At 40.4% G+C, this 26,486-nt stretch overlaps 1 protein-coding gene across 1 annotated transcript in view; it reads left to right on the top strand.

Moving 5' to 3' along the window:
* TMEM132B (transmembrane protein 132B) overlaps nucleotides 1-26,486 on the top strand; it is a 360,998-nt gene that overhangs the window by 152,543 nt on the left and 181,969 nt on the right. Inside the window, exon 3 of the mRNA XM_084648700.1 lies at nucleotides 14,756-14,902. Within this exon, the coding sequence (XP_084504826.1) occupies nucleotides 14,756-14,902 (147 nt within the window). The remainder of the gene's footprint in view (nucleotides 1-14,755; nucleotides 14,903-26,486) is intronic.

The raw sequence follows: 26,486 nt of genomic DNA, 5'->3' as shown, positions 1-26,486 counted from the left end.
CAGGTGTAGAAATGGCAAGCTGTCCACAGGGATTCTTGAGGAGAGAAGCACCCCACAAGCATCACCTGTGGAGACTGATCTGGAGCTTTCAAAGACCATGGATCTCTGGGCTGGCAGCCAAAGGACATTTTTCTAGTGAGCCACAGGACCTGATCCAAGGTGCAGGACTTGTAGGTTGATATAATTGTTGCGAAGTGCTTATTCTGTGAGTGAATCTTTAAGAAGTGTTGTCTGCCACTAAAGAAAGTCTCACAGTAAAGAAAACAGATAGTAAAAAAGGCTAGGATAGGCTATTCCGCCAAGAGGGCTGAATTCCCTTGGAAATCATATATTACAAGCTCACTTAGTGGTTAGTGATGCATCTACTTTACGTCTGAAGTGTAAATCACACACTGTCATAAATATAAAGGGAAGGGGAAACACCTTTAAAATCCCTCCTGGCCAGAGGAAAAACCCTTTCACCTGTAAAGGGTTAAGAAGCTAGGATAACCTCACTGGCACCTGACCAAAATGACCAATGAGGAGACAAGATACTTTCAAAAGCTGGAGGGGGGGAGAAACAAAGGCTCTCTCTGTCTGGGTGATGCTTTTGCTGGGGACAAAAACAGGAATCTACATTCCATTCAGCACAGCTTATTTTCTCAGCCATTTAAAGGAATCCGAATCTAATGCATATCTAGCTAGATTACTTACTAAGTTCTAAGACTCCATTCCTGTTCTGTCCCCGGCAAAAGCATCACACAGACAGAGAGAGCCTTTGTTTCTCCCCCCCTCCAGCTTTTGAAGGTATCTTGTCTCCTCATTGGTCATTTTGGTCAGGTGCCAGGGAGGTTATCCTAGCTTCTTAACCCTTTACAGATGAAAGGGTTTTTCCTCTGGCCAGGAGGGATTTTAAAGGTGTTTACCCTTCCCTTTATATTTATGACACATACTCATACTGGTCACTAAGGTTTTCACTAGAAGCCAAAAATATGTTTTTTTGATAAGGTATGGGTGCTGTCTTCTGTGAAAGTAGAATGAATTATATTGAAATTATAATTCATTAAAGAAATGCTGCTTGAAGGGTTTGTTGAAATATAGTTGTCAGGAAGAGAAACATGAAGGAGTGTGAGACAATGGGTCCTTAAACTAATTAACTTAGAGCTCCTACTGAGCTAGGAGATTGGTAAACGTTAGTATGCAAATAAGATATGTATGTATATTTGTCAGTTTCTGCTTCCTTTTGTCTCTTATGTTAAATTGGCTTTGGCTTGTCTGTATAAATAAGTTAGCTTGAGCTTTTGCAGGGACTCACATATCTGGGTGCATTGGCAAAGCGCTTTGCTAGTAAACAGAGTGGTCTGACAAATTATGGGAGTCCTGAATCTGACTTTGACACTTCTCAGAAAAAGTTTAGGTCTGAGCTACATTGGAAATTGAATTCCATCTTGCTGAGAGAAAGGGAGATTACTTCCTGAGCTTGGCTGATTCACCATTCTAGCACTTACGCCTCAAGGTAAAGGTACAGACCAAGATGATTGATAGGTAAACACAATAGGACTGCTGTGACGTGTTGACAAGCGTATAAGGAATGGTATTTTTATTTTTTGACAGTGAAGGGGAAACAGCCTTACTGGTAATATCGAGCCATACACTGTGCCACTCCGGCTTGCGTTGCAGTGTCTATGGTCCCCTATGTCCTTTCTTCAGTCAAACAAAGGAAATGCCCATGAAATAATCCAATTAAAAACAACTGGTTCAGACAAACTGTTCATGTCCCTTTAAAATAGGAAAGGGTTTTCATTGCGGTGACCCCAACTCAGCAATGGTTTTTCATTTTTTCCTCCAGCTGCCTGTTTTCTCTGAAGTGCCTTTGCATTTCCTTGGTTCTTTTCTTTCCCTCAGTTCTTGTAGTTGCTGTTTCTATTTAACAACCCTTCCTTTTTTTTTTTTTTTTTTGCCCTTTAGGCTGATACGCTGAGCAGTGATGTAAAAATACATGAAACGTGCACTAAGGACCATTGGAAACAAGCAACGAATTGTCTCATGCACTTTACCATTAATGTATTCTATTGTGGTTTCTCGCACAATTTTTAAAAAAACATCCTTTAAAGACCACCTCTTGTAAATGACCTCTTATTTCTCTTATCCCTTGAGAGGTTGCTTAAAACAGATTACACTGTAATTACATTGTGTTTGTACACTGATTGAAAGAGAATGCTTCCAACAGTCAGAATAATACAGGGAGGGATAGCTCAGTGGTTTGAGCATTGGCCTGCTAAACCCAGGGTTGTGAGTTCAATCCTTGAGGGGGCCATTTAGGGATCTGGGGCAAATGTTGGGGATTGGTCCTGCTTTGAGCAGGGGGGTTGGAGTAGATGACCTTCTGACCCTGATATTCTATGATACAGCAAACATAAAGGCATATGCTTGTACCCTCTTGGTAACTCAAACCATCCTATTCTGTTGTCACCATTTAGAAACTCCATGGCTGACCCTTCTGTAAGTAGCGGAAAAGGTAAATTGAGATTCTCTTTCCAAAGATACCATCAATATATTGTATTATTTACATATAATGCACACTGTAGTTTTAGGTAGAACTGGTTGGAAAGTGGATTTTCCATTTGAGGGGATGGGGAGTTCATCCCAAATTGGGACAAAAATCCAACATTTCAAAATTTTTCATAAAATGAAATTCTGGAAAAAAAATATTTCAGTTCAATCAAAATGTTTCAGTTTGAAGTGGATGCTTTTTATTTATTTAATTTTTTAACATCAAATGAAGTAAATTGCTCAATAAAAATATCTGAACATTTCAGTCTGAAAAATGTGAGAAAAATGTCAGAATGAAATGTATTGACACTTCCAAAATGTTTATCTAATTTTTATCAAATTCAATTAAAAAAACAAACAAACAAACAAAAAAACAAAAACAAAACGTGGTGTAGTTAAAACCAGCTTTTTTCAATGGAAAGCTGTTCTGATTAAAATTTTCCAACTAGCTGTGGTTTTAACATCATAGCTGCATCAACACTATCTGCATTCTATCCCTTTAAATTCCCAGCCTAGAAGCGCATGTACAAGTGAACCGCAAAGGTGAGCAAATTTGAATTTCTGCTGCAGTACGAAGATAGGCGTCATTGTGCTGCTGTACTAAAGAAAGGTCTTAATTATTCCAAAATGGTCCATTCAGTCAGTGAAATAAATAAATGGAATGATTTCAAAATGACACACAAGGCTGCCTTTGTAAGGTGCTACATGGAATACAGACAGTGTAGCCTAGTGGAGAGGGCATTGGGCTCAGACGCAGGAAATTCTGCCACTGCTTTGCTGTCAGCTCACATATCTTTAAAATGGGGATAAAAATACTGACCACCTTTGTGAAGTGCTTTAAGATATACTGATGCGATCTGATTTATAAGTAATACTATAAAATATGGTACAAACCCTGATAGGGCAATTATTAGCTATGTTAATGTCAATTATAATTAATACACTTCTTGCTTTATAACATGGACATCTAATAAGCAAATATTGTTCCTTAAGGGCAAGAAAATTTAAAGAAAGATTTGTGAGCTATTCTGAGCACCAACCCCACCCCAAATTTTGACAGAGAGAAACTGCAGTACTAAGTTTAATCAGTGTACAAAAATCTCCCATTTTTAATTTTCCTTAAATTCTAAGCATCCATGTATGATCTTTTTACTAGGGAAAGTTTGACAGAGAAAGATGAACAGTTTTGCTTTTTTGGAAGAACCTAAGCAACAGCAACAATGACCTTCACAGTTTTTTATTTATAAAGTTGGAAAAATAACACCTTTAATAAGACTTTTTTGGTCTCCTACTAGGCCTGACATGTATTCGGTCTTCAAACATCTTTTCAGGGTTGACTTCTATGGGAACATCTTCCGTAGAAAAGGGACCAGAAGGCATCTTTGTCTTTGCACAAGGAAACCTATGACTTACTTTGATATATGGCTTTCAGAGATGTGTTTCTACAAGATAGCAGGAACCCCAGGTTCAAATACTTTGGGCACCTTCAGATTTGATAATGCATTCTGCTACTGTAGTTCTGGGCTTTAAGGAACAGTTTCATCTACTGCAGCATTACAATGGTTTGAAGGCAAAGGACATAGATTGAGTATTTCAGATCCTTCGGAGAAAGGTTGGAGAGAAAATTTAAAGGCTTTGATTTTTGTTCTGTAGACCTGTGGTATTGACAGTCACTCCAGCATTTTGTACAGAGAAGCTACACCATAGACTGTTTTGTGGGAGCAGATAGGATTAAGAGGGCATATGCTTGAAGTTTTCAAGATGCTTAAGAGAACTATGGGAGCAGATGCTGATGAACTCCTCGAATAACGATAAACAACACGTATCAGAGTAGCAGCTGTATTAGTCTGTATCCGTAAAAAGAAAAGGAGTACTTGTGGCACCTTGTTAAACAACATGTAGTGTCTCTGGTACCTGGACTAAAAATGAAATAGGAAAGTAAACTAAATCTTTCTTCTTTTATGTGTTTTCTTTTATTTAAAAAAAAAGAAAAGAGAGAGATGCAGTCTGGTGAACTTGTTCGACAAATGTATTCATGGTGACAAGAAGAAAATGTCAGGATAAGTACTGAGCAAGGAAAATACGATGACTAGTTTGCACAAACAAGCTTTAAAACCAGGAGCTGGGCTCACGTGGCTCCTTTTGATCCATAAATTCTCTACAATAACAATAGTTAATTAGTTAATGTCTGTACAGTGCCTTGAACATGTAAAATGCTGGGCAAATGTTAGGAATGATTAATTTATTTATTTGTAGAGAATGAACAGTGTTTCATACATTTTTCGGTAGGGTAAAAGACAAGAGGCCTGATTCTCCTCTCACTCTGGTGAAAATCAGGAATCAATGAAAGCTAGTGTAGGCAAGGGCAGAGTCAAGCCTGTGTTGCCAATGTGAAGAGTTTGCAGCGTAGGTAATAGCGCACAGAACAATCCCGATACATTTATTCATAATCTGATTAAAGTAATTTGTATGTTTAAGGACCAGCAATGTTTCCTGGTGGATTGCAAATTAGAAAATCTGGAGTCAGTATTTCGCATCTTTTTTGACGAAACTAACTGCTAAAGGACTCTTAGATCCACAGTTGTTAGACCCATTTGGAGATTATAGAAATATAATCCAATGAAGTCCAATGTAAACTTTTAACTGAACAAAAGTACAGTTTTTCTGCAATACTAATAAAATGGAGCACTTTTTCTCCATAGATCTTGAGGTAAACTGTACCATCCCCATTTTGAACTGAGACATGGACAGGTTAAGTGATTAACAGCCTGCACAGTGAGTCTGTCAGGAGAAAGGGCACGCAACTATCCTGCTTACCTGCTAGCTTAGCCCCCAGGCAGTCTGATGAGTGCAGCTGGCCCCCCAGTTGAGCCACTTGATTGGCCAAAGTGCCCAGTTGGCTAACAGGACTAGCGGACATGCTCTTAAGACCAGCGGCAGCAGAAGGTGCTGGCTGCTCAAAGCATTTGCCTATGGCTGCGCTAACTTCTGCTCTCGTCTTTTTCCGGTCCCAGTCCTCCCTTTTTCCAGCACTGTCCCAACCCTGCTCCTGCCTTCCCTGACTCCAGAAAATCTGGTTCTGATTCCTGGTTCTCACTTCAGCTTGACCCTTGACTTTGGCATTCGGCCTCTGACCCCGGCTCTGACCTTTGGCTCTGATTCTTGGTTCTGACTCTGTTTTGATCCTTGGCTCTGTTATCTGGCCTCTGACTCTGGTTTTGACCCTCACCTCCGTTTTCCTGCTCCGCATGCCTGCTCCAACAATTACACTGGACGCCTGCTCCGACCACTAAGCCAGACTGCCCACATCCCAATCTCTAACAGTGTCAGTGGAATATGACACAAGTTTCCTGACTCCCAGTCCAGAACCCAGCAACCTGCCTCCATTTAAAAATGAAAAGTTCCATTATAGATACTTTCCCTTGGTAAACCCTAGTTTTTAAAAAATGTAAATTTTGCATTTCCGTCACAAAAAAGCTCTGTTGAGAGTAGTTCTCAATTTTCACCCTGGATCAATGTAGTAAAGACTTGCAAAAATATCCGCTTTCAGATAAGAATAGTCACAAATAAAAATTAGGTTTCAGAGTAGCAGCCGTGTTAGTCTGTATCTGCAAAAAGAACAGGAGGACTTGTAGCACCTTAGAGACTAACAAATTTATTTGAGCAATGTGATATATGCCATCATGTGCCAGCAGTGCCCCTCTGCCATGTGCATTGGGCAAACCAGACAGTCTCTATGTAAAAGAATAAATGGACACAAATCAGATGTCAAGAATTATAACATTCAAAAACCAGTCGGAGAACACTTCAATCTCTCTGGTCACTTGATTACAGACCTAAAAGTTTCAATATTACAACAAAAAAACTTCAAAAACAGACTCCAATGAGAGACTGCTGAATTGGAATTAATTTGCAAACTGGACACCATTAAATTAGACTTGAATAAAGACTGGGAGTGAATGTGTCATTACACAAAGTAAAACTATTTCCCCATGTTTATTTCCCCCCCCCCCCACTGTTCCTCACATGTTCTTGTCAACTGCTGGAAATGGCCCATCTTGATTATCACTACAAAAGTTTTTTTTCTCTCCTGCTGGTAACAGCTCACCTTAACTGATCACTTTCGTTACAGTGTGCGTGGTAACACCCATTGTTTCCTGTTCTCTGTGAATATATATCTTCCTACTGTATTTTCCACTGCATGCATCCGATGAAGTGGGCTGTAACCCATGAAAGCTTATGCTCAAATAAATTTGTTAGTCTCTAAGGTGCCACAAGGACTCCTGTTCTTTTTGCAAATAAAAATTAGTAGCTCTACCTTCAAGATGTTCAGGATGTTTCCTTTATCTTTGTTGGTTTCTTCAATTCATTTGCCTGTCTGATTTAGATATAGAGCTGGCCAAAAACAGCCTTTCCATCCTGCAGGAAATTTCAGGATTTCATTTTGTCCTGAATCAGGACAAAAAGTCAAAATCTTGGAATTTCTCATGAGTGAAACACTTCGTTTTGATAGTCAAAAAGTTTCATTTGACATCATCTTTTCAACTTTTATATTGTAAATTATAAAAGTCAAAATGAAACAGTTTGGTAAATTCCCATTAAATTTCAATGAAATTGATATTTTCCCACGAAACATTTGCTTTTGTGGAATCAGCATTTTCTGATGGCAAATTGTTCTGTCAGAAAATTTTCAAACAGATCTATGTAGAGGCTTTGCCAGGTAGTGTTGGAATTCTTGAAGTAGTTAAAATGGTCTCTGTTGATATTATTTATGCAGCCTTATATCTACAAAATGTTTCAGAGACACACTAAAATCTCTGAGGGAGAGATCCCTCCTTCCCTCACTTCTCACTCTCTCTTTTCTTATGTCCATTGGACATATGTTTCATAGAAGCAAAATGTAGCTTTAATATTGAGTGGGTCAGGTCAATTGAAGTCAATGAAACTATGACCATTTATACCAGTTGAAGATCTAACCCTGAATGTTTAGAAGTTTTGATGAAAAATGCGGGGTGGGAAATTCCACAGTACTTTATTTGCGAAATTTTCCATGTATTTTGACCAGCTCTATAGCTGACTGGAAAAATTTTTTTTGGAAAAAAAAGAAGCAGGGAAATTTTGAGAAAATATTCATAGGTTTCCCCCCTTGTTTTTCAACTGGCCCTATTTTTATCTTAATTCTTCTGAAGCCTTAAATGGAGTCTCCATAGAATCACAAGCAAGCATACTAAAGGGTAGGGTGTATTAATTTGCCTTGTCTAAGAGTTAATTTATCACATGGACAGTACTTTCAGAATTCAAATTAAAATGCTGTTTACGCTTTTCATTATTCAAAATCCAATATGTTAGTGAACGTAATACTTAGCACATTTTGATACATTTGATGGGCTGAAAAAAGATTGATAGCTTTATTTCTATGAGTAGAGGAATGATAATTGTATCACTCAGGTTCTTTAGGATTCTATTCTCTCTCTTACATTCTGCAAACAGTTTTGTTAGTTCATGATCCATTGACCTCTTTTTATCTATTAGCCACCATGTTTATTGAGCAATTTTGTTTCTTGTCCTTGTGCTGTTTGCTGTACCTCTTTTGTCTTTCCTTTCCTACCCAATGTTTTGGCGTAGGGATATTCCAGTACAACAAAATAATAGCTGCTTTCATACAACCTGCATCATGTAATGTTTGTAAGGACAGCTACAAGAGGTTAAATAAAAATGGCAGCTGCAGAGAGAAATTAAGAAGTATACAGGAGGGAAGAAAGACCTGTTTTCAGATGCAGTTTGAAAGATGATCGAGAGCTGGGGAGATGAGATACAGGTCCATGAGTTCCAGTGAGAATGAACTTGCATCGGCACTGATGGGAATACTGGGACAGAGAGAGAGCCAGAGGAGTGCAGAGAGACACAAATAGGCAGGAGTTAATCCATGGAACTGGAGCCTGAAATGAATGGGAAGTCAGTGGAAGTCAGTGGAGTTGTTTCTAAGATGGATGGGACTTGATGGTAGAACTTCAGGTAAAACTCCTGTTCTCTTTGCAACATGCTGTCTCTGTCTATAGTTACTGATCTCCCTTCATCATCCCTAAGGGCAATCATCTGCTTTGGTCCCATTGTCAATTGTCAGGTACTTTCCTGTTTCTACTAGGAATATCTCAAGATCATTTTGAGGCTTTCTTCCTGTTATCCTTACTCAAACCCTGTTCCTGGGGGGTTTTGTTCCATGCATTGCAATCACCCTCTGCTCCATGTTGCCATCTGCCTACCATCTATCTTTCTCTTTTAGGATTTGTAGGCTTGTTGTTTTACTTCACAGAATATCAGGGTTGGAAGGGACCTCAGGAGATCACCTAGTCCAACCCCCTGCTCAAAGCAGGACCAATCCCCATTTTTTGCCACAGATCAACTAACAGCCCCCTCAAGGATTGAACTCACAACCCTGGGTTTAGCAGGCCAATGCTCAAACCACTGAGCTATTCCACCCCCGTGATTTAAAAAAAAAACAACCCCATGCTATTTCGGCTTCTACCATCATACTCTTTCTTGAGCAGGACTCACTTTGCCCCAGAGACTTCATATCATATTTGACATGTATTTCAAATAAAGTTAACTTTAACCTTTTAACAATTCAGTATTAATTTCAATAAAAGCATGTGCAGCTGCTATTGTATTGCTATTTTTAGGAGGCTTTGGTAGAGAACCAATTTCAGTGTAAGTCTGTGATGAGCCCATTACAATGTAAAAATGAAATAATCACTAAGATGAAGAAGATTTAGGGCCTCATCCTGAGACTTGCTGAGCGTCCCAAGGGCTGAGCGCACTCAGTATCTTGCAGGAAGTGCTCAGCAGTTCATAGGCTTGGGGCCTTAATTTTTTTTTTCCCTAGGTAAGTAATATCTCATTTTTTCAATGCAACAGTTAGGTAGGGCTGATTTCTGTTGGTTTCTTGGCTTTGGTAAGTATCTAGACTGCTAGCCACAGCAAATGTAACCCTATTTTGTAAAGTTCTTGTAAAGTTATTTTTGCTCCCGCAGTGGAACATTCTATGGAAGCTTCTTATTATATCTGTTGTTATTATGTAACAGAGGATGAATTCAATTCAGACCGTGTTGTACTTTTCCATAATAGCAGGGGGAAATAAATTACCATCTCAGAGCTATTTTAGAAATCTTCCTTTCTAATCAGTTTAAGTGAGTTCCATCTGCTCTAAGCATATTCCTGGTATAGGTTTCTAAATATCTTTTCATTCTGTTTCTGTTTAAAATGTATTTTTGCTGAGGTTGTACATCACAATTATAGCTGCTTGAAAGCAACTGCCTGTGTATAGCAAGCAGACATTTACCTTTCAGGTTTCCCATTCAATTGCACGGGAAGCAGTGGAAGTATCCTGTATCACATCCTTTCAGTGGTCAGCAGTTTTCTTCCCCCACACCAGGGATTCCTTGCAGCTTCTCTCCTTTTGGTCTTATAATAGCTGAGAGAAAAAGTTCCGAGCTGTTGAATTCATAGGGCCAGATGCTTTTAGGATGGGACTGCGTTTTAAAGTAGTTCCTTATCACTGTGATTTGAGGGGTTGGAGAATGCTTCTGCCTTACTACTCCATTCAGTATATCGTACCCACAGCTTTACATGGTGGAAGACACACTAAGTACGAAAAAGTGCTGTCAAAGCAACCAGACACATTCTGGAGACTGAAGCCAAATAAACTCCCTACTTACCATAATTATAGTAGGGAAGGAAGACATTTATAGGGGACATCAGGTTCACTCACAGGGAAGTGGTTTCATTGGTTCCCATCCTCTGAATATTCTTGAAATTACGTTTTTTCCTCTTTCTGCCAGCAGCCGCCTCCCACCCTTTCTGGGCTGATGGGCACACATGTCCCAGGAGGCCAGGCTTACGCTTTTGACTGTACTACTAGTCCTATCACTACTTTTACCAGTCTGCCCTTGGCTATTATTTCCCTTGCTCTGTTCTGATTCTTCTGGAAAAAGCTAGAGGAGAGCCTCAACCAAAAGTACACAGCACAATTATCCTACGTTCTGGAAAAGTTTGGATCCACTTCAGGACCATAGCTCTCAGGTCCATCCATGGGAGGTGTCAGCAAGGTCAGCGGCATGTAATTTACTTTAATGGGGTGTATGTGGCTTGATTGTTTCATTTCCTCAAGGTAAAGTTTGCAGTACCTGTTCCTGGCTGCAGTCTCCAATTCTAGCTCTGGTGTCTTTCATGAGAACTAATTCAGTGGAGAAAAGGGTATACACGGTGGATGCTAAACATACCGCATCCTGGATTGCATGTTGTTCGGGGTACATGGTAACCTACTTTTTAGAGAGCCCCCTCTATTGGATTACAGTATCTATCAGTCTTAGGTACTTCATGGCCCCCGTTACAGAGGATCTAAGTAACTCGCAAAGTCTGTATCAGAGCAGGTTGAAAAAAATGTCAATATAATGATTTTCCCTCTGAGGGTGCTGTTTTGTCAACATTGAAATATTTGAGGGATCATGTTGATTTTGGTGAAAATTTGGATGGATTTTTTAAAAAAATATTCGGACTAAAATGGAACGCTTTTGTTTAGATTTTCTCATTTCACTCCAATGTTATCTTCTCATTTTGATTTTTAATGTTTTAACTTTTTAAAATACTTTAAGTGAAATATTATATTTAATATCATATATCCTGTTTTGACATGAAAAATGAAATGCTTTGATAAGGTCACTTCAGTGTTTCCAAAACAAAATATTTTGGAATTTTCATTCCACAGTAAATTTCAAAATGTTGACTTCTGTACCGATTTGGGATGAAAAGAAATTCCAAAAAGGCCAGAATTTCCCCTTGGACAGAATTTCTATTTTCTGGCCAACTCTGGTATTTATCCTCACAACACCCCTGTGGTGAAAGGAACTGATACTATCCCTGTTTTACAGATGGGGGGGGTTTGAGGCCCAGAGAGACTAAGTGACTTGACCAAGGTCACACAAGGGTCTCTGCCACAGCAAGGAATTGACCCTAGGGTTTCCTGAGTCGGATAGTAGCAGCTTAACCACTGGACTGTTGTTCAAGTCAGTAATGTCAGCTTTGGAAGGAATTGCCCATTCTTTTTCACATTCAGCTCCACCAGTTCTCACAATGGGTTTTCCATGTCCATGGAACTGTGCGACTCTGTCTGAGGGATGAAAGGATCAAAATGTTCTTCTGCAGACTTGTTTAATTTGAATATCTTGCTTTCCCAAGCTGAATTCAATTTCCTCCCTCTCCCACCCTTCCTGGCTCTCATGACGTCCAAAAAGGCCAAATGACATCTTGCAGCATTCTGAAACGTTTTGGAGAGAGTAAGAGGGAGAAAGAAAGTACGAGACGTTCCCCTGATGCTAACCCAGTAAGACAGCAGAAACACAGCAAAGGAAATCTGCAGGCGCAGTCAACAAGGCAGCCCTGCCAAAAACCAGAAGGCCTCCTGTTAAGGGACAGTACCCTAAGGGGGAGAAGCAAATGGTGAGCCAACAGGACAGAGTCATCCGGGAGTTTCATCTGCCGTCCAGATGGTCAAAAAATAGCTCGTAGCTGTGCTCAGACACAAGAGGAGTAGGTGGCATTGCCTTCTGGTTTACAGGACTCTAGGCACCAGCAGTTGGTTGAGGCAGAAGAGAGTGTCAGTGTTGTTGGGCGCAATCTATTTGGGAGAGCTAGAAAAGCGAGAATGGGATGCAGGAGTAACAGTATGTGCCAACAGTATTTACAGGAGATGGATCTGAACTATATGCACCCAAACTTTGGTCAAGTTTGGATCTGGAAACCCCGAGTATGTGGTTCTTTCTCTCCTCAGCAAAGAGTCTGCTTCCCCCTCAGGAAATTCTTCCCTTTCCCTCTTATTCCTCTGCAGAGTCGGTTCTTCCCTCATCCCGCAGACTCCGCCCCTTCCTGTCTTGTTCCCTGCTGGCACCTTATCTCCCTCCCTCCTGCACATCTTTTCCCCTCAGCATTCTCCCCCAGGGTCTTTTACCCCAACTTTTACCCCAACCATGACTAACTCTCTCCTCCCCCATGGTTCTGTCCGCTTCTTGGTGTCACTCATCACCTGCTTCCATGACTCCCCCTGAATGCTGCCCTCTTTCTGCTTCCCAGCATCTCTTGCTCCCTTTCCCCCCATGGTTTCTCTTGGTGTCTCGGCCTCATTCCCCTCCTTGGTGCTCTCTATACCTCTTAGCCATCAAAGAGCCTTCCACACTGATGACTGCTCCTCCAACAGAGGATTAACTTGGGGCTGGGGGAGAGATGGAGGGGCATTTGAGGCTGCTGCATCCATACCAACATCCTCTTATCCCCTCAGCGTGCAGCAGTGGGAAAGCTGGTGGGGGCAGATGCAGAGAGGTAGGTGTGGCAGGGTGCATGCGGGGTGGGGGGAGGGAAGACTTGCAACACAAAACCCTGCATGGGTAAAGGCGTCTCTGCAGCCCAGTACTCTGGGGAGACTGTGAGGGTGAGTGTGGAGAAGCTGTCTCCTGCATTAATGGGATATAGGGTACGTCAATCAAAATAGATTCAGCTTTGAGTGCAAGAAAGAGAACACTGAAGCATAAAGAAATCTAGTGAAACGGTTATATAGGAGGAAGCATTAAAATCAGATGTTTGGAGGAAGTCTGGTGAATCCAAAAATGATACAGGACCAAATCCTGCTGTCCTTCCTCCTTTGTGCGTCCTTGTCCCCTACAGTCTCAGTAATCAGACAAGGACCTGATTCTCTTCTCATTTCCATTAGTGTAACTCAGGAAGTCAATGGAGTCACTGTGCGATAAGCGAGAGGAGGATTTGGCTCAGTATAACTAATGCAAAGTAAATGAAAATGCCTCGGAAAAGGGGAAAAAGAAAAGGGCATTTTGGCTTGGTGAGAAGCTGCTCAGAGATCTGGAGAAGCACGAGGGAAACAAATCTGGCCAGATGCGTTCTCCGTTGGAATTCCTTTGCCCCCAGAGGAGTTGTATCGGGCACGGATTTGGCCTGTCACATTGGTGAAGGCTTGCAAGGGAAAAGATAAAAGCAGAATGAGTTAAAACGATCTCAAGGGTAGCGGCTTCCACTGGATCTTGAAGACCCTTCGATCCAAAATCACGAACTCTTCAAGCACTTAAAGGAGATTCGTAAATAGCTTTCAGTGTGGTGCTAGCATGGACAGACATCGGGGTGGGGGGTGGAACAGGGTCGGATAAACCCATCACAGTTCACTGTTAAGTAACATTTCAAGCCTCAGCCGTGCTGTTTCATCCCACCATAAGACTTAGAGGTCCCTTTTGGCATTACTTATCATTCATTAAGTCTGGTAGCAGTGCTTTCAGCCGAAGTATACTCCAAGCACGTTTTCAGTGCTCCCATGGAAATCCCTGGATTGTTTTGCAGAACTTGAACAGTACAAATGAAGTCCCTGCTGTTCCAACGGAGTTTATTTTCCGTTCTTTGGCATCCCCTTTGTAGCATGGAACAACAGCACAAATTCCTTTTTTTCTTTTTTGGCAATCACGCAAAAAGGCAAAAAAAAAAAAGTCACTGGACTGACTTTAGAGTCATTGTCCTCTGCACGTGCTGAAGAAAAAAAAAGATTTTTCCGTTTAGCTTATTTCTTCAGCAAATGGAACGGGGCAATGCTTTTTGTCGTCATATAATCCACTAGGATTGCTCAAGCTAAATGCAACTCTGTCATTGTTTTCATTCTGCAATCCACTCACCGTGACAAGGCAATAAGACATGTCTCCCCCTCTCCCTGATGTGGTGCTCTTTGACCACTTGAGCATGTTCCTTGTGGTAGGTCTCCCTTATACGTATAAGCAGCTCATTCCGAGAGCTTGACAAACATTAGGATCTGTTTATTCCACATCACTATGGTTCTCACTGTTAAACTAAGATATAAACACAACAAATTAAATCAATGTATGCTTAGTCACATCTGTTTCATTTATGTCCAACTGGTGCCACTGAGGCAAAAAGTGCTCTGATTCTTTCCACATTGTTCAAGCTGAAAATTAACTGGCTTTGCGCACAATGAAACTCATACTTGTGTCAAAGAATCGGATCACTTCTATTGTTTTAAGGCAGAGTGACTTACAGTTCCCGTGGACCAGTCTATTATGGATGCAAAGGGGAACATTTCCTCTTTTATTTCCCCTGTTTACCTCGCCGGGTTTATTTTCATGTGTTTCTAACTAAAACCATCTCTGTTGTTCCCCAACAGAATTAAGGCAGCACCAGGTGTGAAGATAATGGCCATCAGAGTCAGTGATGCAGACCAGTGGGGAATTCAAGAGGAAGTAGACAATGGAGGGATGCAGACCACTGCCTCTGTTGTTTGTGTGCGCAATGATCCAAATATAGAGAGCAGGTAAGAGATCCAAGCTATTTGATGCCTCACCATAGAGGTGATGTCTAGCAAGAAAATAATAGTCCCTTTTATAAACGATGCTGCTTTTGAAAGCACTGCTGTCCTTTCGCCACCCTCCTAAATTCAAAAGCCTTGCCAAATTATAACATGATTCCATGTTATCTTACGAAAGCTTTAGGGGTTTTTTTTCCCAGTGCTTCATAAGTGAATAACCTAATTATACTCGATACAGCAGAAATTACCTCTCTCCTATTGTCTGTCACCTAGGGGGGATGGTAGGAATAAATGCCTGCTGCAAAAGAGCCAACAGCAAGAAGTGGATTAAAATGGGAGAAATACTACAAATAATTTAACGGCATATAGGACAGCGCTCTCACTTTTATTTGAAAAGCTATAAAACTAATAGCTACCAAGTATCATTCATTACCACCGCAGCATACCTATGGTTGTCTCAGACTTCTCATGAATGCCATATATATTTATGATGATGATGCTCTAACAAACTATATCCAAAGATATCAAAAGTAATGGAAATTTAAATTGTGACTCAAAATTATGTATTTTATAATACAAGCAATTGCTCTTGCAACTACACTATATTTAGAGTACACAAAGCATATGTTTAGCCCAAAATTGTATTGTAGCTAGTCACAAAACTGTGTCAGACTTTAAATTCGAGAATCCTCCTTCTGCATCTGTCCTTCTCTGAAGATCCTTTTAAGGAAGAAAAACAGATGATAGTGTCTGTTCAGACCCAGGGAAATTATTATTGAATGTTTGGATTTCAGATTCAATTTCTCACCAGTTTCACATTCCATTTCTCATGCTATATTTGAGGAACAAACACCGCAGGGACCTATTTAAATAAAAAGTTGTCAATGAGATTTCTAGTGCAAAATTTCAGTGGAATATTTCTATCCATACTGGGTTTCTTTAACTTCTTCTCCCCTATTTTTAGCCTTCTCCACTCACTTCTTCCCCCCTCCCGCCCCAAAGTGGCAAACCCAAATTTTGGGGTCTGATTTATCTGGGTCCCATATTGGAGGTTGAAGGGAAATTCTAGCTTTTTTTTGTAATTTGCTGCTGTTCATTTTCATCATAACAATTATCATTGCTATTCTTATAGCTCACCTATTTCTAACACATGGGATGGGCACTGCATAATTTGTTTCTGATTCAGTTCTTTTTCAATAAGACTCCTTGTGTCTTCTGTGGCTAAAGCTTTAAAAGCTTTGGGAGGACTGTCTGCCAGTGCAGGGTGTTTGACTGGGAGGAGAACCACCACTGTTATACTGGAGTTACGGTTGCCACATGCAGACTTGGGCTATGAAAACTCCAATGATTAAATTTAGTCAAGGTTTCTCTGAATGAACCCAGATTGCCAGTCAAGAGGCTTGCTCAATATTGACCTCAAGTTTAGATTTTCCATTACAATAGCTGTGATCTATGTTCCATTTAGAGCAACAAACCCCCATCATATTAAAAGGGAAATGCTGAGGTTTAAGGAAATCTTAATATTATTCTTTCCTGCAGAAGAATCTATTTAATTGAACTGAAGTTACTAATTTTTGTTTTAGTAAAGCAAAAACTGTGGAGAACACTGAAAGTTTTTGCCTTGTACATGTTTCACTAATCCATGAAATTATACCTGTCACAGTAACTTAGTTTTTATTAACACTGTTTTTTACTTTGTGTTGAACTGTTAAATTATACAAAAGCAACAAATCTCAAGTTAATTAATACTTTGACCCTTTCCTTTGTGAGATTAGTTTTAATATTTCTGGATTAATTAAAGTATGCAAATAGAAACTGCTGAAAGATCGGTTCCAGATTTGCAAATATTGTAGCGCTTAGAGTAAATATTTAACTTTGATCTTTATTTTAATTTTCTTTTTTTTTTTGGCCTTGACACTCTTTCTTTTGAACAATGTGTATAGTTCATATACAGATTCTGCCACTTTGTTTGTTGGTTCATTTAAATCATTGGGGGCCCAAATCCTGCTCCTATTTCAATCAATATGGCAAAATTGCCATTGGGACTGATTCTGCATCCCTTGCTTCTGTTAGTAACTTCAAGTAGCTTCATTCAAGTCAAGTGGAGTTTTACCTGAGGAAGATGTTGCAAGATCATGCTCCTTAATTGTATAGCAAAAGGACAGACTGTAAATATTGATAAATAATTTTTTCCTTGAGGGACTCAGCCAGTTCCCACAGAAGTCAGTGAGCTCAATGTTATACCACTGATTTCCTTGGAGTGAAACCAGTGTAAAGCTGGAGTAACCCAGTGAATTGAGCCTAATAATTTTAGTGGAAGCATGTCATCCTGGAGGAGGAACTTCTTCTGTTTGCTAATATTTGCAGCATATACTTTTGCTTTACAATTAAAGGGAAAAATCCTGCAACCCTCACTCCAGTGGACTTCAATGGAACTATTTGGATGAGTAAGAGCTACTCATATATAAGAGAGAGTTGCAGAAGCGGGCATTCTGTTGAAATTTCCCTGACTACTTTTGGATGCCCTTACCTTACTGAGGTCTGTTTTCCACTACTTAGGCATCAGCTGCTATTGCTTTCCCCAATGCTTAGCTCTGATAAGAGTCATGAAGGACCTTGGAGTCAGACTTTGACTACAAGAAGAACAGTGGCTTTAGACTGCAAGACATTCATAATCCAGTTTCTATTCCTTTTAGCTGGCATTATCTTTCAGAGCCCTTTCAAATTTGCTTACTTTTCTAATCTTTCTCCTCCTTCTCTCTGCGGTATTATCCTTTATCATGAGTTTTTCATCTCCCTTTTTCACATTTGTGAATGCAAATTGAGTGTTTGTTAAAATATTTTAAATTAAGACCTTTCCTCCTTTCATGCCAAGTGCATCATGCCTTGTCTCTACAACACTTACCAAAAAAAAAAAAAAATCCTTATCACAATGGCTCAGGCGGTTTACATTATATTCTATTAAAAATCCATTTTGTCTAGAGTTGTCACCATTCATAGATTAAAGCTTTCCGGAGTGTGTTTTGTTAGGAACACATTCATAAATTCACCTCCTTAGAACTCCAACACATCCCATAAGCTTGTATTTCAAATCTCTTTCGATAACACGCTTTAACAAAGAGCATAAAAGGGAGCAATTATTGTATTTATTTGTATATATTCCCAGACACACTATATAGGTTCTTATACCACCCTCACCACTGTAGTGTCTGAGCACCTTCCAACAGTGCATTAAGAAACATGACTAGCATCTGTCATTTGTGCTCTCTCTCGTCCTCTCCGCAGGGGCAGAACTGTGTGGTAGTATTTTGTTTTGATAGTGTTGTGGGTTTTTTTTTTAAAATGCCTATGCCACTCTGTGTTAATATCGGTGAAGGCAAGGTTGCAGAAGTGTGCTGGGCGCTTGAAGCAGAAGGTGATGAAGTCTCTGATGATCTTTAGTTCCTGTGGAGTCTGGCACCAGCCCCTGAGAAAACTGTTTCCTGCACAGATGAGCTTTGCCCTTATTGTGAATACATGTGAGCACGCCTACACTATTCAGGAGTTATTTAATAAGCATGCCTTGTCACTTCCAAGTGGCAACTGTTTACATTTCAACCAGCTACTGAGAGGTCAAAGCAAAGGAAACCAGAAAAGGAAAAACTAGGAAGGAAGACATGAAAAGATTATATCTTGGACAGATCTTTGAACTCAGCAGCTGCTTGACAAAACAGACTCTGGTGCTGAATGTAGTAAAACCTGATAGAACGTTCTAATTTTTTTTAATCTATTAGGCAAATAAAAATCTTGCTGTCATTCATGAGGATGCAGTTTCTACTCCAAGCACATACACATGGAGCCAGAGTCTCCCTTTTCATGGGGAAAAATTATCATTTTGTGGGCCTGATCCTGTGAAGGGCTGAGTGCTGCTTGTGAGGTTTTGTGCACTCTTATCTCCTGGTGACTGCATTGGGAATTGAGTCCTCAGCATCCCATTTACAGTCCTTACCTTGTTTTCAGGATTGGGTCCCTTGTCGTCTAGGAACATGTGGCTTAATACATAAAGCAGTAGCAAGAAAATAGGTCGAATGCCAGTAACTAGGAGACTGCCAGTCACACTAGTGCTTAATAATGTCGTGAGAGCTGATCCTGTGCCCACTGAAGACAATGGACTTTTTCCTTTGAATTCAGCAGGAGCAGGATTGGGTCTTACAACTCCATAGCTCCTTTCTTCGCAAAGAATCTGAAAGCACCACTGGAATGTAGCTACCTCTGGTTGGCATGTAGCTATTGCATAGCAGCCTGGGACATAGTAGGGTCGGGAAGCAAAAGGTGAAAGACATCTGGGCAAATACCTACTTTTGGGAATGTGCTGTGGGAACTTGCGGCCTAATTCTGCAAGGTGCTGAGCACCATCCCTCCCACTGAAGTCACTGAGAAATGAGCACTCAGCATCTTGTAGTATTGGGTTATTTAAAGTCACCATAGAACAGGACATTGGTTTTTGAAGGTCTCATCTGAAACACTTCCCAGTACAGGATATTTTTTCATGGTGCTCAATTTCTCTTCCCTGGAACGTGGAGGGGATCAGTTAACCCTCCCGGGATTTGAATCTATGGTTTGGTGGTGACTAAGCATCCCAAATGAGATGTGTAGACTGGCACGTGGGCCCTCTGCTTTTTGAAGGTGTATATTTAGTATGGGTCAACTTCTTCACTCAGAAAAACTTTGCCATTGAATTCTTTGGCACAATTGCCTGAGGGAGGAGTGTGCGATGTGCCTCTAAGTCTATGACGAACTAGCACTTTAATCAGAATGGTTATATTTATGCTAACTAGCAACATTAATTGAATTGATCCTTCCCTCAATAGTATTATTGAGACCAAACAAATTATTTTCACTTAGGGGATTATTTCCTCTCGAGGTCTGTAATACTGCTTCTGTCTATTAGGTTATCTACCACTGTATAAATCAAACTTACGCTAAAGTAAGTCAGACTACAGAAAAGCAGGGGGATAGTGGGGAGGAGGTGGGAAGAAATCTATAGCGATATCTTTTAATTTTCGTCAAGGAATATTTATTCTGTCACTTGAAAGTTTTTTTTCACCTGATAGAGGCTAGCCCGACTGCACATAATTTGAAGAAATTGGTCTTTAAACTTGGATAAAAGTTAGAGTTAGTAGTTACCTTTCCATATTTCGCATGGGAGAAAAAATATATTCTACCCCTCTTGAAAACATTTTCCATTTAACTCAAGATACCTTGATAGCCACACACAGCAAATCAGTTGTGATAATATGTATCTTTAAACCAAAGAATAGAAGTGGCATGACTGTGTGTGCAAATGGAGTCTTCTATTCTGAAGAGGTTTTTCTGTACTTGGGAGTGTCACTAGAACTAGTAATATCACGCAAAAGAAGGAACATTTTAAGTGTGACTGCCTGTTTTTGTGTTTTATATATACATGTGCACATTCATACAATATATACAATATATACATTGTGTATATATATATATATATATATATTATATATATATATAATATATTGTATAGATATTGTATACACAATATATACATATACACATTCATACAATGTGTGCATATTCGTTGCATATAAATGTATGTACATATTATTTGAGCTGGCACAAACTACTGAACAAAAATATTGTTTTTTCTTTTCTTTTTCCTGGTGGTCCCTGCCTCAAAATTCAGAGTCTGGGCTCTCTTTTGCTACACTCATCTTTGTGAAAAGGGCTGTGATGATCCCTATCCACTTTATTCTGGGCAACATTATTTTTCCCACTAGATGTTGCCAATCCCACTCAATATCAGAAGTAATAAACAAATGCTCACCCTGTAGCTGGAATGGTAGGGAAGGGTTCTGCTTTGAGGCCAGTGCCGGTCCTGTGCTATGTATTGGCCGGTATGTGGCACGCTCTCAGTGACAGGATTATGACTGCACACTGTAGCCCCGTGACAGTGTTCCTGAACCTCGTTGGACCACACACGTCTTTCTGCTGTAGCACTGTTAGCCACCCAGCCAACTGGGCTTGATTCTGCCTGAATTCTGCCCTCACGCTGCAGTAAGTCCATCAGCAACCTGGCCTGTGGGAGAACAGATGCAGGCCTTGGTTTTTCACATACCTTGTTCATCAATTAAAAATGGAACCTCACCCAGTCATCTGACCTGTCATTGAACATCAATGACAAATCAGGTGGCTGGGTTATCAGCGCTTGTTAAAGTCGTGTGTGTGTGTGTGTTTGTGTGTGTGACATCTAGATATTGACGCTAACAGGCAGTTAATGTAAATGGGGAAATTGGCATGTTTGTGGTGCTGCTGTTGTTTCACTTAATCTTTTTGCTGACTCCAGTGTTTGGAGCTGTGTTCATACTCAGGAAATAGCAGGCAAGGTAGGTACTGTGCTGCTACTTACTAGACTTACATATAATTTGAAATACACAAGCTTTCAGGCCCCAAAGGTCCCTTGTTGCAGGGTTGGCAGTTCAGACAGAGATCAGATGGCCTGGCACTCAGGTGTTGAGCCCCAACAATGTCCTTTGCAGTCATCTTAGGAAAGTCACACTGGAGTGAATGTGAATGAAAATTAAACATGTACTTAACTTCACACACAAAATTAAGTGCTGTCTTGAATAGGGATGGACTTAAGCAGATGCTCACATGCTTTCCTGAATCAGGGCCTAAGATTGTAGGCTATTTGGGACCTTGCTATCTTTTACCATATGTTTGTACAGCACAAGACTGATCTTGAATGCGGGTTGGTTGCGGGTTGTCATACAAATGATTACCTAAATGAGGAGCAGCATCTTGCCATGGCGCACACAGGAGTGTGCTGTTAACTACACCCACATAAGGCTCTGGGACATGCTCCATAGCACTCTAGGGACACGGTTTACTGCAAAAGAAGCTTGCTAGGCCTCAAGCATATAAGAACTACACCTGGCTGATGGAAGCTCAGTTTCACCTGTTGCTTCTACACAAAGCAGCAGTAACTCCTAGAGAGAAAGGCAAAACTTGTTGTGTCTTATTTCAAGCCCATGCACATGCTGTGGGCTGGAGTCCGGCTTAGAAGCCATTAGGTTGAGCTATTAGTAAGGAGAGAGTGCGAAAAAATGAGCAGATGGGACAAAGAAGAAAAACATCTGTGGAAATATAGGGTGAAAAATAGAGCGGAATGAAAACTACATAGAGAGGGACTGTAAAGAAAGGACTGAAGAGAACAGTTCTAGTGGGAAAATAGAGAGGGCTCACTTCTGTAGAGAGGGTAAGCTCAGCTTGCATCAATTTACAAGTGACCCCTGAATTTGGCCCAATGTATGTAAAGCAACCATCTGTGCTCACCAGCTTTGTGCAGAAGCTTTTCTATCCCTGTCAGAGAAGCTCTGGCTTTTCTTCAGCTGGAAAAACATGTTTGTTTCGCATAGAAAGATGACTCAATTTAAAAAGAGAGTCTCAAGCTACAGGAAAAATGTCTGCTCAGACAGTTCTGCAAGCCTCGTGAAGGCAAACAGTAGCTCTGGTTTATTTTATGGCTGTGTGTGGGCTGAAATGGAGTGTTTGTGCAGTGGGCTTCTGTGTGCCTTGTGAATCAGATGACACTGAGGTGGGGGAAGGCCGGGTGCAGATTAAAGGATTTGCACAGGTCCTGTGGTCCCACGTGCTATCACCACTACCTCACTTCACCAGGGGAAGGGCAACGACTCTACTCGGAATATCCTACATACTAATATAGTCACAGTTGAAACGCTGTAGCCCTGTCCCTTCGGTTTTGGGGCCACTTAGACCTTCATTCAGAATAGCTTCCTTAGTTAGGACGTCACTTACGCACATGTTTAGTTGTAAGCATCTGCTCAAGTCCCATTTACGTCGGTTGTAATGATAAGGAGGTACTCAGAGTTAGCTTTGTTAATCCTAGTAAAAGCAGCACCATGCTGAAAATATAAATGGTGACCGTAAGCCATGTTAGGGATAACTAGATGGATTTAGTTTGTTACACTTGAAAATACTGGAGAAGTCAGAAATTAACCTCTTGAACAATGCTGAAAGCTTATGAGTAAATTGAACATTTTTGCAGACAAATTATTTATTTATTTCTGGCAATCACATACAAAGGGATTGAAGGATACAGAGGCCAGAACTGTTTTTTCTTATATTATGAGAGGAGTAATTGAACACAAACTGAAATTGGGAGGCCTGTGTTTTAGGAACCTCTGAGGCCCATCTTACTGATTTACTATTTGTAAGTCAGCCAATTGGAAGGTCCAGCACACATTTGAATTCCATTACAGATGAAAAATTGACTTGCTTACTTAACAATCAGTGCATTAAAGTATAAAAGCCAACAACTAGTTTACTCGGCGTTTAGTCAAAATTTAAGCCCATTTTATTGTCTGGAGGTGCGATAGACTGGAAAGCATTATGTTTTTTACTTTTTGATTTATTTGACTCCTCAGTGCCAGATACATTATAAACTAACTTAGCATTAACTTTACACAAATTAATTTTTGCTTGTGTTAGAATTCCCCCTCCTCCCCAGCTTAAAGGGTTTGATTGAGAAGCCAGTGATATAATGAGTATAAAATAAAAATCAAATTGAAATGAGCTGTTAGGAAGGTCTGTGTGTGTGCGTGTGTAAACACTTGGTGTTGTTTTGAGAAGATATTTTGTTGGAATAAGACTAAGGGCAAATCTAATGCTAATTCTGTAAACTGTGGGGCACGGGCTGTCTTTTTGTTCTGTTTGTACAGTACCCGGCGCAGTGGGGTCCTGGACCATGACTAGGACTCCTAGGAGCTACTGGAAGACAAATAATAAATAATAATAATAAAAATGGAAGTCAGTGATAAAGTTCTCAGTGACTTTGGTGGAGCAGGATCAGAGTGCACCAGATTAGCGTCCTTTCTGCTGGTGCAAGGGAGATAGAGGTGCAAGCAGTGTGATTGGCAGCAGCAGTTCATTACAGGGACAATTCCACACTCCATCAACGCTTATTTATGGGAGTGGTCCCATGGGCGTCCCTGGAGCTGTTTGCATGAGTACAGCTTGTTGTAAGAGTTGCGGGATTTGGCTCATAAGGAGTGAAGAGTTATGGGAACAAATTGTGCCTGCTAAAGAACTTCACTCTGTAATGTCTAGCTAAAAATGTAGGCCACCAGGTACATTTCTTGAACATGTGACCTGTGGGCACTTGAACACAGGGACTTAAAGGCTAACATTCAGTTCGTTCTTTCTGTACAGTTTGGTCTGGGTAGGTTTTCCCATGATACCTGTTGCGGAGCTCACTTTGAAAGATTACAGTCCTTAAGGCAACAAGCAAGCTTACCTTAAGAGTGACTGCAAATGGCTTAACTCTTGGATATGCCTCTTTTGTGTGTTTAAATAAGCAAGTCTCCATTCACTTGAAAGTTTTGGGGCCTGTTGGGCCCAAAAGTTTTTGTAACAAATGTAGTCCCAGAATTTTACGAAGTAAAGTCCTCTTAGAAGACAGCTTTGTTGTTAGGGGTCTCTCTTTTGTGTGTTGTCTAAAAATCCTGTACTGAAATTCCTGTTTTCTCATTTGTAATCTCTAGATTGTGAATAGTGCTGTGCAGCTGTATAAAAGCATGGAGAGGCGGTGCAAGAATCCTTCCCCTAAGCCCCTCCGGCACCGGTGCATGGTCCGGTCACAAACCCAAGCCTGGATTTATTCCTTGGGTTGATTACTCATGGCTCCTATTGTTATATATGTTAATTTATCCAAAGGGCTTGGGGCCAGTAACGGCCCTGTGTCCCTCCCACTCTGTTCAATGGAGTAGAACTGGTTAGGCACAGTCAGTATGCTGTAGTTTTTCTAAGGGTATCCGTACACTGGAGCTCAGGGTGTAGCTTCCAGTTCAGATAGACAGACCTGCCCCAGCTTGGTTAGTGCTAGCGCACCAAAAATAGACGTGTAGCCATGACAGCGTGAGCAGTGGGAGGGGTTAGTTGCCCCCAGTACAATGCCATCTGATACCCTAGGTACATACTTGGGGCGTCTAGCACCTCCTGCCATGCATGCCATTGCTACTACACTTCTAATTTTAGCATGCTACCGTGATCAGATCTAGCGTAAGTATGTCTACCTGAGCTGGAAAATGGCACCTCCACCTTCAGTAGAGACATAACCCGATAGCAAGTCGGCTGTGCTCCTGAAGCTATGAAACTGCAGAGTTTAACATCGAAAATCCCCAATGTCAAAACCAAAAACCACTCAACAAATGTCAGCAACATCACGAGCCGAACATGAACGAGTCTTGAATCGGTTGCTGAGTTGCTTGAGTTTGACACATTTTAGCTCCTCAGGTAACTGGCTATTTTGTTTATGTGTGTGCTTGGTGCTGTACAAGCTGCAAAGAAAGACATGGCCCCAGCCCAGAGAAGTTTTCAGTCTGCACATTAAACTCTAGAAATTCTCCAACTTAACAGTGAATGGAGAGTAAAGATGTTTGGTCTTAAGGTACCTAGTTTTCAACTTCTTTTAGGTAGTTTTTTTTCTAGGCTGATTTCATGGATACATAACCAGGGTTTCATTTAGTCAGATAAGCACTCATCTTAATGTTGTACCATTTAATTTCTTTAGTGTCAAGAGGAGGAAATAAGTTATTCCTCTCTTTAGAAGAGTGATTTAAGTAGGGAATAATGAATGCAAAATGCTGTAGTTAAAAATCAGCAGATAAACTGATGGATCATCTGTCACTCTTAAGCCTTGCTCTAATGGGAAGGGAGATAATCATTTAAAAAAATAAAAATGGTAGTGATGAATTTAGTGTATGTTGGCTGTGAATCACTTTTTAACGAAAACTGTTATTTCTCAATTTATCAAGCGCTCAACACATACGCTCCCTGCTGACCTACATACTGTAGGAGCAAGAAGTTATTTTCAAGGGTCTTTTAAAGGACTGAGCACATAAGATGAGACATTTTGTAGCTTATAGGCCTGAATTTTCCATTGAATTACACCAATTTAGTCTCTAAAGTGCCACAAGTACTCCTTTTCTTTTTACCGATTTTATATGAGTGGGTCTCCATTAAATTCAGTGAAAGGGCAGAGTTATTGCAAAAGAAATGATGCTACAACATGAAAAGCTTTCATAGACACGAGCATAAAGCTGGACTGAACACAGCAGAGAATCAGGCCTTTGGTGTTTTGGTAACCTGCTGCTGCCTGCTTTTATACAATTAGAAAAGTCAGCATTTGAAGGGAGTTATCAACAGAGTTATATTGGATATAGCAACGTTTCTCTATACTTAGGAAAGGAATTGGCTGTGTGGTAACTGTTGACTATTGGAGACTGTTGCCTTTATTAATTTACAAAGAGTTGCTGCCAATGCATTATTTTTTTCTTCCTTATAAATATATTGTAACTGTAACAAAAGGCAAATGAAGAATTAAAAAAAATTACTATAAATTACTATCCAAAGTTTAACGCAATCCAGTTTTTTTAAAAAAAATTAAATAAACTCTTCCTGGGATTTCCAGGAATGTACACTAGGAAAGGGGGTCTCTGTTAAAATCAAACTTACTGGAAAAGTCTTTTAATATCTGCCACATACCAAACATAATTGTTTGTTC

Source organism: Lepidochelys olivacea (assembly GCF_965140295.1).
Source record: "Lepidochelys olivacea isolate rLepOli2 genome assembly, chromosome: 15".
NCBI lineage: Eukaryota > Metazoa > Chordata > Testudines > Cheloniidae > Lepidochelys > Lepidochelys olivacea.
The sequence above is the reverse complement of the archived record's forward strand: the minus strand, read 5'-3'. Positions and strand labels throughout refer to the sequence as shown.